This window comes from Cephus cinctus, unplaced genomic scaffold (assembly GCF_000341935.2).
Source record: "Cephus cinctus unplaced genomic scaffold, Ccin1 Ccin1_scaffold0160, whole genome shotgun sequence".
In the NCBI taxonomy this organism is placed as follows: Eukaryota; Metazoa; Arthropoda; class Insecta; order Hymenoptera; family Cephidae; genus Cephus; species Cephus cinctus.
The window spans coordinates 1686459-1704680 of record NW_014332886.1 but is presented as its reverse complement, the minus strand read 5'-3'; the positions used below and the strand labels follow the sequence as shown (position 1 = coordinate 1704680).

The window sequence follows — 18222 nt, the reverse complement described above, 5'->3', positions numbered from 1 at the left end:
GGACTCCGAAACAAATATCAACAGTTTAACCCTATTGGAAGGATCTAATGAGTCGGTACACACGAGTGACTCGGGTCGTGCTTTATGTATACATATATCGTACAAACGTATACACTATATGGTCAATATCGATGTACACGGGGTATACAAGTGACTCGGAATGCTCAGCTCACACGTGCCTGGGACCTATCGACAAACGCCCACGAACGCCGTTGTCGGACGTCGTTCGAGCACGTTATTCATATACGGGGGAAACGCGTGTAAATACCTACAGTTAATTACTTACTGCCAGAACTGCCAGCTACCGTGTCCAGGCGAGAGTGAGCGATAGCTTCAGCGTTAGCTTCAGCGTTAGCTTCAGCCTACCCACTTGACCGACTCTACATGCACGCGTATAAAGAATATCGGCGACATGCATTTGTTCCGCAGACCCAGTTAAGTTTTATCGTGAAAGATAAAATAAGAAAAAATTTAATAAAAAAAAAAGGTCAACAAGACGCAAACAATCTGTACGCTATCTTTCCACGAGAGATATACAAGCATACATGTATATATACAAAGTAGGACCGAGTCATCGATATGCGTGCTGGCGCAACGTGTCGCGTTATTCGTATCACGTAGATTGAGTCGCGTGTGGTCCCTAGCATTGGGCGTGCTCTTTCCGTCACGCTAGCATCCGATAAAGTATCGCGCGAGCGGCGCCGTCCGCCATTTAAATGTGTATCGTCCCGGGGCGAACGTTTCGTCACGACGTGGGAGAGAACGATCGCCCGATTGACAGTTCCGTCTAATTGCCGGCCGATGCCGCAGGGACGTTACGTGCGGGACATAACGTTTACCAATGCTGACACGTGTCATACACCTGTGTATTACGAACCATCCCGTGCTACGTAATATGAGTGTCTTTCGAGAGAACATCTTAATTTACATGAGTATCCTGTACCAGTGGTTGGAGATGCTGGATTCATTCCTAATAGGGATCACGTAGGAAGATGTCGCGTATTAGGAAATCCGTAGTCGAAATAACGATTTTACAAGTCGGACTGTATGGAAATATGATTATGACACGTGACAAATAAAAAAAAATACTATTACGTACTCCTATAACATTTGGTATGACATGGGCGTCTCTGCGCGAACAAAGCTATCTGTACGGATGACGTATAACGTAAGAGTGCAATTACGTGAAACGTAGTCGATACGTAGTACCGAAGCAAAATTGACTGGCAGCCTCCAAAACGAGATTCTTACGCTGCGCGAAGTACGATGGGAGCTTCGGGGAGGAAGGCGCTTCCTGTCCGCTGACAATAATTACCAATAATTTCACGCGTAACGACGGCCTAGCCTTGTGTCTCGTCATACGACCGGCATATGAGGATCTTGTGGAAAACTCGTGTACCGGGTAAAAGCCACGCGACCATGTGGCCGGGACACGCGGCAAGAGACTCGGAGTGTCAAGCTACGTTGCCGCGGCCGGTTTAAAGTTATTCGAGTCCTGCCGGGTGATTTATGCGTTACGCTCGTCCCGCTTTGGTCGTTTAATAAATATCTGTAAAGACTTTAAAGGGAATCGTCGTCGAAACGGCGTCGTTACTGACTTGCGGATTTCGTGGCTCCTTAAGCCAGTTATACGTTCACGGTGTCCCACCCTAAATCGGACGAAGTTACTGCCGGGCGCGGAGGAAGATCGGGTCTGTAAAGTCTGGAACGAAGTCGCAGTGGATGAGCTTCGGTATTTCCTGAGATAATCGGATTATAAATTCGAGAGGTTGTCGCGTAACGTAATGGCGCTTTGATTATTATTATCGTTCCGTATACGGATATTTAAAATTGTTGATTGAACATTCCTTTTGAGACCGAATGAACCCGCTTCAACGGAAGACAATTGAACGGGTATTGAATGTCAATCCGATTTTTCAGTATTTACAGATACCCATTTATCGTCTGTACACGCGATGCCGTGTTCGTCCACGTTACTTGGGATTGTAGTATCGTTCCTTTTTTTTCAATTTTTAGATACACGTCAACGTAAACGTCCTCGGGATAAATATCGAGGATTACAGTAGCATCGCGGTAAGGAGTCTGTCGACGATATCAAGGCGATAACCACGTGACGTCCATATACATGGCGAATCGCCGTTCGGCCGTATGACTACGTCCGCGAGTAATGCTGGTCCGAATTTAAGGAGTGGACCCGAAGCGGTCCGATTCGACGATAAAGGTAAATAAATGGACACCTCGGCTGATTTTGTCGCTTACGTAAATGCGGTACTCGGTCGTTAATTCAATGAAACCCGAGAACATTATAGAGTACAGTTAACGCTGCAAAAGTCTTCGCTTCTTGGCTCTCAAGTGTTGTTACTACAACTCCAGTCAACGGATTTGTATATACGCAGCGTGTACGTGTATCTATCAGTAAGGCATCCCCATTCCCGAAGATTTACCTATACGAATCTTTCGTCGTGCGTCAAAAGTATGCTGCGTGTCTACGAGAACAAAAAAAAGGCCACAGGATAAAAAGACATAAGCACCGTGCGTTCCTCCGTTATTTGCAAATGCACAGAAGATTGCCAGTACCGTAAGACACCGAGTGGCTGATTAGTGCGCGTCGATACAAACGCCGAGAACACATGGTCGACGACGAAAAGAAAATAATCGCCAATGACGATATATTTAAAGGAAAAAGCATTACTATATCCAAATACAGAAATCCCTCGGACGCAGATTACGCCGCACCGATTGACGAAGGTCGATAAAAATGGTATCTACAAATTGTCGAGGGAAGGAAAGGTAGCCACTGTGGGTTTTTCGAGCCTCGTAAAACTTTTAATCACCTCTCCTCGTACTACGTACCTCAGGCCAAACGCAGGTTTAGCACACGGCATAATTGTACAGTTGATGATTGACAACACCGTTAGCAGTGTCCATTATTGTAAACGAGTGCCAATCGCCGTATCGCTGTTAGCAATAGAAGATTGAAACTCGACAATCATTTTATACGTAACCCGAACGATCTCGACGGTTAAATTGAATTAGAATCCTCAAAAGATACAAGTGCGTCGTTAAAGTCATCTGGCGCCTAGTGTTCATCCGTCATATTCCGTTAGCACGTGTTATATATGCATACGTAGAAAAACATCAAACTCCATCTGGCATTATTAGGTAGACATATATTCCTGCATGGACATCACGACGTACAGTGACTAGAAAGCGTGCCGGCTCTTGTTGACAATCCAAACACACTTTCAGAGCTCGAGTCCTGCGCCCGCCATTTACCGGTTTAAAGATGTTTTAAAGCGACGAGCATCTCAAGGACGGACACACGTGGGCGTCGTCTTCTTCATATGTGCTTCTTTTCTACATATGGCGGTATTCACGTTACTAGTAAACACGTACATTCGTACAGACTGTACCATCATTTGGGAATATATATATATATATATATACATATATATGTATATGTATACTATACCGAACATTGAAGTTTTTATTCAATCTAACCTAACGGAACCATTTCTTAGCCCATCGCAACTCCGAATGTCTATCATGAAAAATTTTGTTTGAAAATTCGGTGTGAATGCCGCTTTATGGTCCTGACAGTATACCTTACTTATCGTTATCAACATGCTATCGGACCCACCTTGACAAACACCAAGTGTCCTCACGACTGCCAATGCTCAAGACAAAAAGTCTTGAGAGCTACCCTTCTTAAAAAATATATATATAACTCATCAGTAGAGACAGTGAATCACTAATGTTACAGGTACAGAATCCGAAGACTGGTATTCTATTAATTCTTGATCGAGTAATTATCTTGATTATGGTAATAAAAACATAGGTAAAATATATTGCTTGGACTTTGAAGCATATGGAAGCAAGTGGGACTCGTGTGGTCCAATGGCTTAAGTGGTATGGGAATGACGTATATTACACGCTATCGCTACCACCATCAAAAGGGAATTGATTTTATTAGGATCCATTGACGATCATATATTTATATTAAGCAAGATCTATTATTCCGTGTAAATTCGTGTCTATACGAGTATTAATTATTGACTTTCGAATCTGTAGAATTACAGGGGTCGCGACCTCTTGGATAATAGAGAGGGGACAAAAGGACATGGAAAGGAGCTTTCGATTGATGAACCATAGCTCAATGCACGTACGGGAGAGACAAGTTTATGAGGCTATAAAAATAATGAAAATGACTACCGTTTGCGATCTGCATATCGAAGTAACAAAGATGCTGCTGCCGTCTACCGTATAGTGTCGACGGTGCTTTGGGAGAAAAATATTTTATTATTATCCACACGAACGATCAAAGTCGTCGCTAATTATTACGTGACTAACTGAGACGAATTAATATAGACGAATGACGAAATGATACCTATGTTAGTATTATTTTTCGCAATATAATTTTTTATACCTATAACAATAGAGTAGTGTAGTATACTGTTAGCCATGCACTACTATAGTACATACGTATATCGGTATATTATCAAGTGCCTCTTAATGTCCTGCTGCAATTCTTCTCGGTCCAGTCAATGCATATATTATATATTGCCACTCGTTAATTCCCATAGCGTTACAAGTTATCCGCATTGGAACGCCAAACAACTGATGACGTCTTTCGACGTACTCGGACGCTGTTGCTGATATTAAGAACTGGACGAACCAGTGAGGGATTTTGGCAAGAGAAAACTCGTTTGGCCGAGGGTTAAGACACAGAAAGTCTTCCACGAACTGGACACTACCGGAATCATGCAATTTCCTAGTAAAGAAGTTTTTCCATTGAATTTCGTCGATGATCGGACATATCGGAGAAACACGTGCATAAGATACAAAATAGCGGTGTATCGATGAAAATGTAAAAAAAAATTTTTTTAATTTTCAAATCTATAACACGCGGATATAGCACGGAGACACGTATTTTGACGTTATGAATTTACAAATTTAAATTCAATTTTTCTACGATACATCGATACGTTCGTACGCGTATAACGTTCATTGGCGAAAAATATGTGTGACTGGTTTTCGAGTGGTTGGAATTGAAAATGACAAAATCGAGAAAAAAAATTACCGTTAACTCTCCAGCAGGTACTTTCATGCGCGTTCCCGTTAATATTATTATCACGTGACGAAATGTCAACCGTACGCGCGCAGCGCTAGACGCATCTCGCGCGTATTAAAATATCTATAGCGACTAGCGTATACAAAGCGAACGATAACAATTAAACCAATCGGCGGCGCGATCAATCACATTAATTATATCGACTATCGCGAAGGCTATAAATATCGATTTATTGCACGTTACCGAGTGGCTACACTATGATATATGTCCGTAATGCTTATACGGGCATTTAAATACTTTGGCATATCGTCATATCCGCAATCGTATTTCCCGCGCAAAAAAACACGTGTTCGCCAATAACGATACGGCTCGTTAAAATCAGCGCGCACTTTGCGGTTAGACCTTAAGAACTAAATATACTTTTTCTCGATAACATTATACGAGGCCACTCCGGACTTTCCTCCCTACTTTCCTTCCGCGTCTTAAGCTCGTCCTTCTCTATCCCATTTCTTCATCTCTTCTTTAATACCGTCGTTTACTCGTAATCACGTGAAGGACAAACTCGGGTCAACGTTACAACTGTATAACCTAACTATCTTAATTATACAGCCTGCGTATGCGCGCATGGCAGACAGATACGTTTCCATTAAATATCAAAGGAAGAACCCAGGACAAAATTACACTCGTAGAATCCGCCTAAGGCAGTGCGAAAGGCACGACTGTTATTCACGCTAATATCTATGTAGAAGGGATATATGAACAACAATTAAAAAAACTCGTAAATCAATATTTCGCAACTAGGATACAAGTGATGAAAAATCATAAATATTCCCACAGTTGAATAATCGATAAAAAAAAAACTCCAGCATCGATATCGTCGTTTCGTTTGCGGCCTTTATTTACGTTAAGGTTGTCGATCGTATGATCGGTAAAACTTTAAACTGATCCTCAATCGGGTCCGGGAAGTTAGCCCCCCCATAATTCGAAAATTTCGGTTCCGTTGTTTGTTCTGAGTTGTTCGAAGTTTGTTCTACAATGTCCCGGAGAAACAAATTTCCCAAATGAAATTTGTAGCGGTGAGGCGAAAAAAATACTTTTTTACCGGAACCACCCACTTATGAAAAATCAAACATTTTTTTTGTTGTTCAAGGTTGTTCTAGTTGTTCTATATATTGTTCCAAAATATTAATACCGCTAAGTAAAGAATACTCGAATGGGATCGAAAAAACTTTTATGCAAATAAAATCGTTTCTTTCTACTTTTATCCGACTTGCGACTACCCGATCGTTATACAAATCTAGAAAAATCATCGATAGACCGAGAACAACCTGGAACAAATTCGAAAAACATGAAAAATCTGGAACAATCTGGAGTAACCTAGGAAAACCTATGAAAACCTATGAAAATCTATGGAAACCTAGAACAACCTAGAACAAGTTGTAGCAATCTGGAACAACAAAAAAAGTTTGATTTTCCATAAGTCGGGGGTTCCAGTAAAAAAGTAGTCTTTTTCGCGTCACCGCTACATATTTCAAATGAGAAACTTGTTTTTCTGGAACATTATAGAACAAACTTAGAACAAGCCGGAACAACAAGTAGAACCGAAGTTTTCGAATTATGAGGAGCTAACTTCCCGCACCCTCCTCAATCGGGTTACATGAGTCAAGTACTATTTCATATTGTCACATATTATCGTATCGTATGTGTAAAGTAACTGCGTAAACGTACTCAAATCGATGACGCCCAATAATAAGTGCGAGCTAATGGACTTTCTCATCCTCTCGTGCTACACCTCCGCGGAAGAGCCATAAATGTCTGGTCTCTCGATTTAAAAGTTCCGGCATCTCCTGCCGGGAGCCGCTGGCCCGTGGGTAGGGCCGATATTACAGAGTCGCCAATGATTGCCGCGCCCTGAACTAACTATCGGAAGTCCAGGCAGTCAGCCAGTCAGTTTCCTTCGGACAGATATCCAATGCGCGACACGCACAAACGCTTGCGACTGGTGGACATCACGCGTCTATAGGAACGTCGAAAGACATTCCAAGATCTCGATTATCCGATTGGATACGATCTAGTAAAGTTCGATCCTGGCTATAGATATACGTTAAGCTATAGATCGGACAGACCGAATCAAAAGTTTCTTCTGAGATCGTTATTTTACGTCTATACATATATTGTATCGGTGGATATACAAATGACAACCGAGTTTATTCGAGTTTATCGAAATTCTTTTCACTGCCAGATGATCAAATATTTGTTTGGCACGAGTGTAGCGCAAACTGAGAGCTAATGATAACTAATTTTGATTCTCATGATAACTATATTTAACGCTTTTGAATTTTCATTATTCGATGGGTCGATGCTCGTGGGATCGATACGGTCTCGTCCGATCGATCCCGCGATGGTTCTGATCCTGATGGATATCGAATTGAAGGTTACAGAATTATTTGCTGCGCGTTTTTAGAGAATTGATAAGACAATAGATTCGATTCTCCGAAGCTTCGTGATTCGCCGGAAATGCCATAGTGCTATTCCGCGTAAGTGCATCTCGCAAGCGCAACGAGCCGCTGCACTCTGGTGCAACAGGTTTGCAATATCAAGGGGTGTTGCATCCGAGATAAAATATGGCACGCAGTGAAGAATCAATTTTGCTGAAGTGTACCATAAAAATACTTTGAAGGACGGTTAGGTTCTTGATACTTTATGATATACAGGCTCGTAATACTCGACGAAATGGCCATTTCGTAAAATACCGTACAAAAGAAAAGGTCGTCGAGTGTTGCGAGCTCCGTTTCACAGTGGAAATGTACGAGCCGTGATTACCTCAAATTGATGCAATAAAATATATGAAATCGGAAAACCTAAATTTTAGTCTAACGCGTGATACATCCAAAGTCCTTGGTAAAATTGTGTGTAAGTGGTCGGAGAAGGTTGGCATCGGTAATTATAAAAAATTAAATAATTAATTTTAACCGTCACGTTCAATGACACCTAATAGCATAGAAACTACATATATTTTATGCCATAGTAAAAAAAAAAAGTCAAGTAAACAATCATAGCCAAGTAGGAAAATCATAAGTATTGCCAACCACAAAACACAGAATTACTAGGCACAATTCCAGAAGCCCCGACTGACCACAATGCTAAATTAATATCAGAATCCTCCCATAAGTGTCCGAGGAAAAAAGCATCGCTTACGCCGAAGCGTCAGGGGCGGCGGCATCATGGGAACGCTCCAATCCGCGCCGACGAACGAGCATTCGGAAGGACATTGAAAACAAATTGAAACTCGTAAGCGCTCGTTCTGATCGATCAAGTCCATTTAAAATGATAGTTTACGTGCTTTCAATTTGCTTCGAATGGTCTTTCGAGCGCCGGTTGAATCAGTGGAAATTGAAATGAGTCAACCCGGTGCACGCGTACCTGCGCGTGGATAATAAATAAATATAAAATTCCGAGATATATAGTCAGATGGTATTTACTCCCTCATAAACAACAGTCAACGCATGATATTCTCATATGAGAATTTTTCTTTCTCCTTTCCTTTCATCCCAAAGAAACTCATTTATCGGCGTACATCATAATATGCCTACCACGGGCATACAGTAACCGGATAACGCATGACCATTAACGTTTAAGTTCCCTTTCGACATAGAAATGCAGCAAGTACGCGCCGTTACTTTCAATAGCAAGCTATATGTATATGTATGTAACTCCACTTGAGCCCGATATTTGGGACATTGCGAACCCGCGCTGCGAATCCTGATTGAAAGTCCCATAATACATAAGGCATATATCTATACAGCGTTTCCCGTCTATGCACCCATGAGGACCGAGCGCAACTGCGTTCGCTTTACGACGCGCAACATTATGTCCCGACAACAGGCCCGAGGCAGCGCCATATATTGCCGGAAACTTATTCGAATTAATTAACTTTTCACCTATACGTTGCATTAGTTACAGCTTAGGCCATTCGGCGCCAAGTAAACGTACACAGAGTCCATAAGGTTGCGCCATGAAAAACGCATTAACACTGATAACACTATTGCAGCGTTAGATCCGATAAAGTCAATTTTCTAACGGATTACCGACCGGGATCTATAATAGTTGGTGAAGTGACCGCAGTAGGTCAGAATAATCGATTTCTTAATCCCCTCCTATTTACTCGTGAAAATCAAGTCTCCGACCGTGTAACTCTTCCCTTTGCCTCGAGCTACTGAGGAAGAAGCACGTGTCACGTTTGGAGCACGACAGGTAATCTAACGCGTTTCTTCAAATAGTAATTTTGTATTCAAATAGATAGTTTATTGGTTGTTTCTTTTTTATTTTTTCGTACATATAGACAGTCCACTTGCAGAGGCAATTGCTGATTTTATATTCAGTCCCGCATTCAATCAATAATTATTGAAATTGGAAATATTATTAACGGCTAATACTGAATAAATCAAACGACATGCATGGTCATCACTTGAAGTACTACCAATAAAGGACTGAATCCTGGGCGAGCTCCGACGGACTGAACGGCGGACTCAAGAATTCTTATCAATCAATAAGAAAATTTGACGAATCGTAATGAATTACGTGAGTACGGTCGTTATGATGAAGATAATGTAAAAAAGCGATGATTTATTAGAATGTAAGCGTATATGTATTAGTCTGTTTGTTGTGATTTTATTATGTTTACTGATAGTTATGATAGTCATAGTTAAGATCAGTGAAATTTCCATTCCGTAACCTTCACTCATTATAAATTGCAAGTGATATGATTTTCTAATAGATTCGACTATTATAATTTGCAAAATTTCAATAAGAAATCCCCTATTAAAACATCAGTAAAGCTTCGAACGGGTGAAAAGAAAATTTCTCCCAAAATTCTTACCTGCGATCACTGAAAAAGCTCGACCCGTACGATTGTAGGATATGATCCGTTGGAAAAAAATAAAACTTCCCGTCCGCACTCCTCCCCGTGCGTCGACCCAGAATGCACTTTGGCGAGACGCGCGAAACCAGATTGTCCAGATTTTGCCTCTCGGCTGCACGGCCGGTCTCGGCTCTCTTCGTCCTTCTCTCCCTCCCGCGCAAACCTAACCTAGCCGCGTATCCGCTACGTGAATATGGTAACGATAAACGAAGCGAGAGGATTCGTCCTGGCGTCTGCCTGGTGATGCTATTGTCCTCTCGGTGTGTTGGGTTACACTTGCTACGAGACCTGCGCCTCGGCCGAGTCTAGAAGCGTTCAGACGGTGCGGCCGCGAGGGAAGGAGGTGTTACGAGGTCGAATAATGATGGCGATGGTGAAGGGAGGTTAAAGGCAGAAGACGGTGAGATGCGCCGGGATAGGCAAGGTGAGATGAGGTTAGTCCGGGCCCCGGCTGCAATTATCCGGTCTAATGAGCAAACAGTCTGCTCGCTGCGCATCCTCTCTTATTTTCATCTGGACGAGACATCGGCTGTACGATTTGCCGTATCGGTCCCCCTCTGAGGTACTGACTGTATTTCAATTTTTTATCTCATCTCGTTCCTACTATTATTAAACCTTTATTATGCCTCCTGTAACGTGCATGCTCTATGTACCATGTTCTGATCTCTTTGTTTTTTTGTTTTTTTTTTTCATTTTCTATCACCATTCGTTTCTAAATCGCACGACCACCTTCCATCGCAACCATAATCAGGTTTATTGAATTATTACCCAGATCACATCGTTTTTCTACATGAACCTACAATAGCACGAAGGACTTCCGTATTGCCGGGACACGCTCGGGTATGCTTCTCATTTAAATATTGAAATAGACACACGCCCACCTCGGGACAAATTCTTTTCTGGGACAGGTTTCAATTTTACTGTCGCTAATGAAATTAATCGATACTGCTGCGGGGATAATGTTTCTCCGTGATGCTGGGAATGACGTAGTTAGAGGACGAGTCCGTAGGAGATGATGGAAGGTAAGATAAAATGTTTCGAGATAGACGAGAGAGAGAGAGAGAGAGAGAGAGAGAGAGAGAGAGAGAGAGAGAGAGGTAGATAAGAAGTACGTGAGACAGTACAGTATACACTATACCTATATATAGAGAGAAATAGCTGTAGTGATAGCGAGAGTGGTAGGGATTCAAAGAAGCACGCGCACAGAAAAGAGAAAATAAGATAAAAAGGATTCAAGAGAAAAATGAGAGGAGGTGTCGTGCCTGGAGGCAATGAGACGTTCACGGTCCACAGTCAACGCAGGTAAAATCTTGTGTTTACCGAGCGCAGCGGGGCTACTTCACGAAAAGACGATTAGCCGGAGTAGCCGGTGGGTTAACGGGAGAAATAACAGCAAAAAGAAAGGACCCGACTAAAAGCGAGGAAGAAAAAGAGAGCGATATAAAAGTAGAAAACTTTCGATCAAGGCAACGCCGTATTCTACGTGGAACAACGGCTGTCTTTTGCATCGTGCAGCACGCATGTGTGACTGACGTCCATAAGGGACAATGAAACAAGGTCACGTCCAAAGATGAGGACGTCATAGCAATTTCTTCAAATCAAGCTGCAACCAATTAAGGAGGTCCTGTCGATGCATGCTGGTCAACTGATCAATTATCGAATCAATTCGATACCGGACCTTCTTACAAAATTATTCAGATTAAGTATAGAAATTTGTTTGGAAGTGTTTACCTTTGTAAAATTAGCTCATTCGTACAAATATATTTTAAAAATCATACTCCCATTTGACTTTTATTTATTTGTTTATTGGGTCTCTCCCGGTGAATCGATGGAGATCCGGCAATTTGATTTGCAATTACTCTTTGAAACATCCGGCAAGTTTACTTTTTTACAGTATTCATCGAATCCTGAAAAATTCACGAATCCGTAGTATATCATTTTTTGCTTCAAAGTTCACTTTAAATGTGTTACTTTCTCATCCAAAGTCGAAATTCAATCTCTGTGACCTTCGAATCCATATATAAGGTTTCATTCTTAATATTACTTTTCTTAACATTTTCGACGGTGACCGACCTATCAAAATTTGCGATTCAATTCAGATTTCTTTAATTTACAACCTGTAAAAGTTTCGGACGTGAAAATTCAAGTAGGTAGTTTCGACAGGACCTCCTTAATCCAGGGGCATATCCAATTGACTACAGTTAGTGGTATCCAAAGTCGGACATGACTACCAAGCATACGAATAAAGAGATATCGCCACCAGAAATGCTGAACTGTCACAGTCGTTGGAATTCAAGAAAAATTGTGGATCGTGACCAAAGGTCCATTGCTTGTAGAAACGTGAAGCGCAAGCTTCCCGGGAGAGCCAGTCGAATCGTAACCGGAAGCAGATCTTTCGTTTGAACCAGCACGGACGCATTTGTTCCCGCTAGACTCGATGCGAATCCTCGTGTATCCCTTAGTGAAAGAAACGTCTGTGCGACTACGGGCGACAATGCGGCAAGGATGCGCGAGACGAGTTTCAGGAGCGCTTTGAAGTGCGGAAGAAGAATGATGAAATAGCGCGAAGGAAAAACGACCGAGAGCTGCCAGTAGGAGAGGAAGACGGTGATCAAGGCGTCGCTGTAGCAGGATGCACTCACTCCATTCCACCTCGAGCAAAGCCACGCCCGCCATTCACCTTCAACTTGCTTTCGCAGGACATCCAATACGTTTGCTCTTTATATCTCTCTTCCTTTCTTTTTTCACTATCCCCGTATACCTCCTCTGCTGCTGTCGCGCTCGCTCGCCCATGCACCCACCCATCCTCCTTGCGCCTCTGACAGCTGATCCCCCTCTCAACCACCTTCCTCGCAGACTCGATTCCGAGTAGAGAAAATTGCGAGTCCGCAACCATCGTAGAGTATCCCCTTTGATAAATATCGCTATGAAAACCCGCCTCGACAAATTGTTTCAAATTATCCGCACTGTCAGATAGAACTAAAGAAAAGTCCCGGGAGTTGATCGTGCGGAGAAAGAATGAGAGCCAAGCGCCTATATACATGGGTATAGAGAAACGAGTCTAGTGAAAAGTATAAATGACATGAAGCACAAGTCCGTCGGAATAATATAAGAGACAAGTGAAAAGAAAAAAGAAAAAAGACTCACCGATATCATTAAAAGAACAAAATAAGAAGTCACCATAACCAAATGGAATTCCTGAGGATCGTCTGAATGTCACCAAGTAACTCGTCCTTGAGCTGGACGAATCCGATATAGGAATCGCAGAGCAAAACGAATGCCAAGTATAGCTAAGAACGCGGCGAGCAATAGTTAGGTTAGTTTATCGCCGTACACCGTAGGAGCGCACCAGTCGCGGCTACCGCGGTTCCATCGCTTCGGTATAGAAGAACCGCAGCGGGTCGTTAATGGCGCCGGCTTGTATTTATTCCGACAGTCCATAACTCTACGATCCGTAATTACCGTAATTACGAAGGCTGTAATCGGCCGCGACGGCCGGGGGTATCGGGCGACCGAAATTGACTGGGGATATCGCATTTTCCCTACGCGGTCGACAGCGCCGCCCCGCGGCGTCTTCGGTAACTAATATCAACACCGTACAAACGCTTCAATGTCCCACGAACATATTTTTTATCGACTCGAGCAAACTCGGACGCTACGTTTGTTCATACATTGAAAACGTACTGCGACAGTACTTGGATTGTTACGTAATACGATGATGCACTCCATTAAGTTTTCCTCGCAGCTCATTGAATCGTTCGTTAAAACAACGGAAGCGCGAGAAGAAAGGAGGTGAAGGCTACGTAATGCACGTATCTAACTTTACGTATACAATACGTACGAGTATGCACGTACGTTGCTACCATCCAAGCGCATGACCGTCAGACTCGGCTTAAGACCGAAAGAAGTAGCTTAACAGTGAGTAAGTAGAACTAAACAAGTTGTATAATACCGAACGTGCAATTCGAGCTGGAAATACTTAGAGCACGTATCCATATAAAGGTAAGCTTCATAAAAATGATATTGCTCGAGAAATATTGCATAAAAATATATTGGATATATCCAACGCGGCGAATATACCTATATGGAGTGCCAGTTGGAAAATGAATGGATTTGCAGTTGTAACGATCGTTAGAAAAACAAGTACGATACATAACTTCATTAACTATACGGCATCAAAAAGCTAATTACTTGTATGATAAATTGTCATATGAAAATTTAAGTATGAAATGATCATAAAGTTCGCGTTGTTCAGTTTTTCATAATACTGACGAACTTTGTTATTTTGTCGATTGTTATTTTGAAGAAAAATTTTATTGGTTATGTATAGCGAGCGAAAACTGAAATTGAAGGGTTCTTTATTGGCCTCGTGGAAAAATTGCGACACCCGGTGCGTAGTGAACCACGCGACATATCGTGCGACACAGGAGAAGGGCGTGTCTGTCGCTTAACTGCGCAGTTTGTTACACGAGCTACAATCGTGTGTATAGCCGACTTACTAGCGTCACCGAAAGCACGTAAACGCGCGCGGCACTATCGTGAAAATGTGCATTGAAAAAGGTACTGCCGTACGCGACTTAACGACATCGAAATAACGTTGAACATTTAACATCTGTTAAAAGTCCGAATCGAGCTGACACGACTTCACCGTTCGACTAACAATAAGTCCGTTTAATATACACTTTTACAATAACGTACGATATCGGCTCGGCTGTCTTTTATAATTCCGTGTGTCAGCGATACGCGTGTACCGCCATACAACCAGGAGACCTGCCAACCAAGAATTACGATTCCATTTAATACTTTCCAAGGCGGCAGCTTCTACCTAAATCAAGTGAAAATATACACAAGACACTATACGTATTACGAGAGAGCCGAAGGCCTTAGTGCGTGCACGCATTCACGCATGAGGCAGCATTGAGAATGCCCTAGGTTCGTGCCATAGGATCGAAGTAATAAAAAAAAAAAAAAAAAAAAAAAAAAAAAAAAAAAAAAAAAATACAGAAAAATAATAAAACCGCTAAGCGACATAAAAATTATTTTCGAAAAATCCATATCCACGTAAGCGTTACGTAAAGGTCCTGATAATTTTCGTCCACCCCCCAAATTCTACGTGAATCCCACAATTTCTTATGCCCGTCATCGTATGTATGTTTCTCAAAAATTTCATACAATTGTCCCCTTCGACTTATTCCCTGTAACAAAACTACAGTCCCACGAAAGTCCCATATAAATTCTTCACGAGATTGAAGACCCTTTGAACATTCCTTATTCTAAATCACGAAGCCCAGTCCAGCCATGATCCTCATAGTCGAAACGCAAGGCTGGTACCACTGCTATAGCATAACCAGGGCGAACCGCACCGAGAATTGCAGATTGTCGAGTCAAGAGAACCGAGAAGCATGGAGCGTGTCGGTGGCTGGAGTCCCCCACTTCCGGCGTACCATATCCGGCGGCACGCCTACCTATATCTGAGTCCGACAGAGCATGCATATCCCCTAGCGCACATAATACTCGCGAGCCGTTCTATCGTTGGCCATTCGCGATACAAAAGGAAGCAAGTTTAATTCCTCAAAAATTCTCAATACAGCCAAGATACACAACAGCGTGCAACAGAAAGTCATTAAAAGTTAAAATACACCAAATACGAAAATTACAAATGACTACCACTTTGATACTAAACCCAACGTAGAAATTCCGTAGGAGCGCTATACCCGATTTTACACATGTACCACGCGCATCAGTGTCCTAGCCAATGATTCCAACAGCTCGGATAGCCCCATCGACAAAAGATACCAGGCACGGCACGAGCACGTGTAACTACAAGATCGCGCCGAGAAACACAGAAAACTCACGACCGGATGTAGAAGCCGTGCAAACACTCGTATCATGATTGGCAACTCATTGCTTTACCGTGGAGGCAAGTGTTCGCGACTACGTGGGTCGATAAGTGTTTTCTCGGAAACTTGTGTAAATATTAGCACCTTTTAGTACCTATCTCTGGGGACGCCCGGTGACGTTGAATTAGTCGTCGGTGCGCGTGGACGCTGTAATTTATTTAACCACGCGAAAACGCCGATACACACTCGAACTTTGATGCGTGCGCGCGAACGTGACGGGAGTCCGGGAACGATTCCGTTCGCGAACAGTACGTGGATTTATGGTACGGTAAGATCTATAGGCGAACGTAGGTACGTACGGAATGACGATAGGGAGTAGTACGTAAAGTAATCGTAGGTAAGTGGGATAAAACCGGGTGAAAAAAAATCACATAGGTATAGTAATGGAAGGCCTATTGTCTTTTCTTGGTTTTCAAGTAAAAAATGGCTGAAGAAAAAACAATAGGTAAACACGCTTTATTCGTCCCTTTATAGCTAAGCAACAAACCCACCAGACCCTAAACAGCATTGTAACGAGGGTTCTAACGAAGAACTAAGGACATTATAAAACGGCAAAACAAGGCGTCTACACGAAGCGCATACCGTAACGCAAACTAAGGAAAAACTGGAAAGGATTACGTTGCCCTCCTCATCTGCCGTTACACGCGTGCATTCGTTTGCGAGTCAGCATGCGAATTCTACAGACGCTCGCATTATCCTTCCTCTACAAGGAAATCCCATTAAAATTAACATTTTCTACGAAAGGGACGACGCGCGCACGCGGCGTGTCCGCTGGGCTTCCGCAGCGTGCAAAACTCCACGTCAACTTATTCAAGCCAGATGTCGTCTGAGACGTTTCACGAGTTGGCCGACGGGATGAAAAAGTTTTAGTCGATTCGTCAAAATTTTTATGGGAGAAAAAGAATATCGCGTCCGGACCACCCCGTCGATGATCATTAAAATTTTTACGACGCTCGCCTCACGGAATTCATTCCCAATCGTTCGGTCCATCTCGATAACAAGATAATAACGAATTGTCAGGAAACTTTATACGACGACGCGTTATGAAACGTAATACATTGCGGCTGGCAAGGTATGACTCTTTTACTATATATCTATATTATACATACGCTACCATTGTAACGTCGCTTCCAGCCCTGACAAGGCTGCCTATTCAATTTCTGGTTGCTCGAAACACGTTTCTGCTTTCACCCGAGTTCTTTCGAACCGACGCGAACCCACATTCTCTCATTAGAATCAAATTGGTCACTGAACGTTCTCAATGTACCGATATAGCACAGCCCGGACACGAGTTCAATTGACTTCGCCCACACGTGGATGTCCACGCTCTACCAATTAGCTCTAACGAAATGAAGAAAATTAAAGCGACCAGTATAATCGAGTGGCTATCAATAATGTTACTCGTACATTTGCATTTAACGCTTTAACACGGCTCTAATAATCCGAAGTAACTCTTTATCTCGTGAACTCATTGAAAAGCACATTAATCAATAATTCAGTTATAATGTCGCAGTTGAGTTTTATACACTGCCGGTAATACGAATTTTAGTCTGTCAATAAGATCTATGCTGTCCAACAAGCATGTTCTCCCTATCGGGAGTCAAAATTATTTACTATACCAGATCCGCAGTTTAACACTCGAAAGAAGTATAGATGGAATAGCCAATAGGATCCCGTACAAAGGCACACTTAGAAAATACATGGGCGAAATCTGGCCCAGGTACAGCTAAGATCTGTGCCATGCTTTCGGTGTCACTTAAGACAGTCGTTATGCAATGGCACAAAAGTCAACAGCCTTTAGAAAAAAAAAAAAAAATATAAAAGACAAGCTCACTCACCACAGGAATCTCGTCTTGTCGATTTTTCATTATTCCGTGTATCCACTGGGGCAGTCCGTTCTTTAACACTCGCGATACGTTCATGCTAATAAGGACTAATTATTTACTTATTACGATTCAATTAACTTCGCCCACGATAAAGAATGATTGATGCGCAGCTGTTTACGTAGAGCTAGGTCCATTGGATTGCTCTTTTTCGGAAATGTTGGTAAAGGGTATACATGGAGATAGCGTGAAATGGGCGGAAGGCCCGAGGCAAAAAGCTTTAAGTAAAGGATAATGATGAGGATCGTTACGAAAAAACAAAAAACAAATAGCCTCGATCCGTATAACGGATAAGGAAGTGTTTTCAGCAGTGGGTGATTAGAAGTTAGCAAATGCAGCTATACGCCACGTGGAGTAGCGCAGCGTAGCGAAGTCGATCCTCGAAAGACTGAAGTCAAAACCAAAATTTTCTTTTGGTCAGTGCCACTGCCCCCCCCCCCCCCCCCC

The 18222-nt window shown here is 42.5% G+C and overlaps 1 protein-coding gene across 5 annotated transcripts in view; it reads right to left on the bottom strand.

The window, feature by feature from the left end:
• Positions 1–18222, bottom strand: part of LOC107263760 (zinc finger protein squeeze) — a 216448-nt gene that overhangs the window by 165959 nt on the left and 32267 nt on the right. The window contains exon 1 of one of the 5 annotated variants that reach the window (XM_015731306.2): positions 13140–13300. The exons of 3 other annotated variants lie outside the window; for them this stretch is intronic. In XM_015731306.2, the coding sequence (XP_015586792.1) occupies positions 13140–13175 (36 nt within the window). In that variant the 5' untranslated portion in view covers positions 13176–13300. Of the gene's footprint in view, positions 1–13139; positions 13301–18222 lie in introns of those variants that run through there. One more of the 5 variants, XM_025080945.1, reaches the window with a different exon arrangement.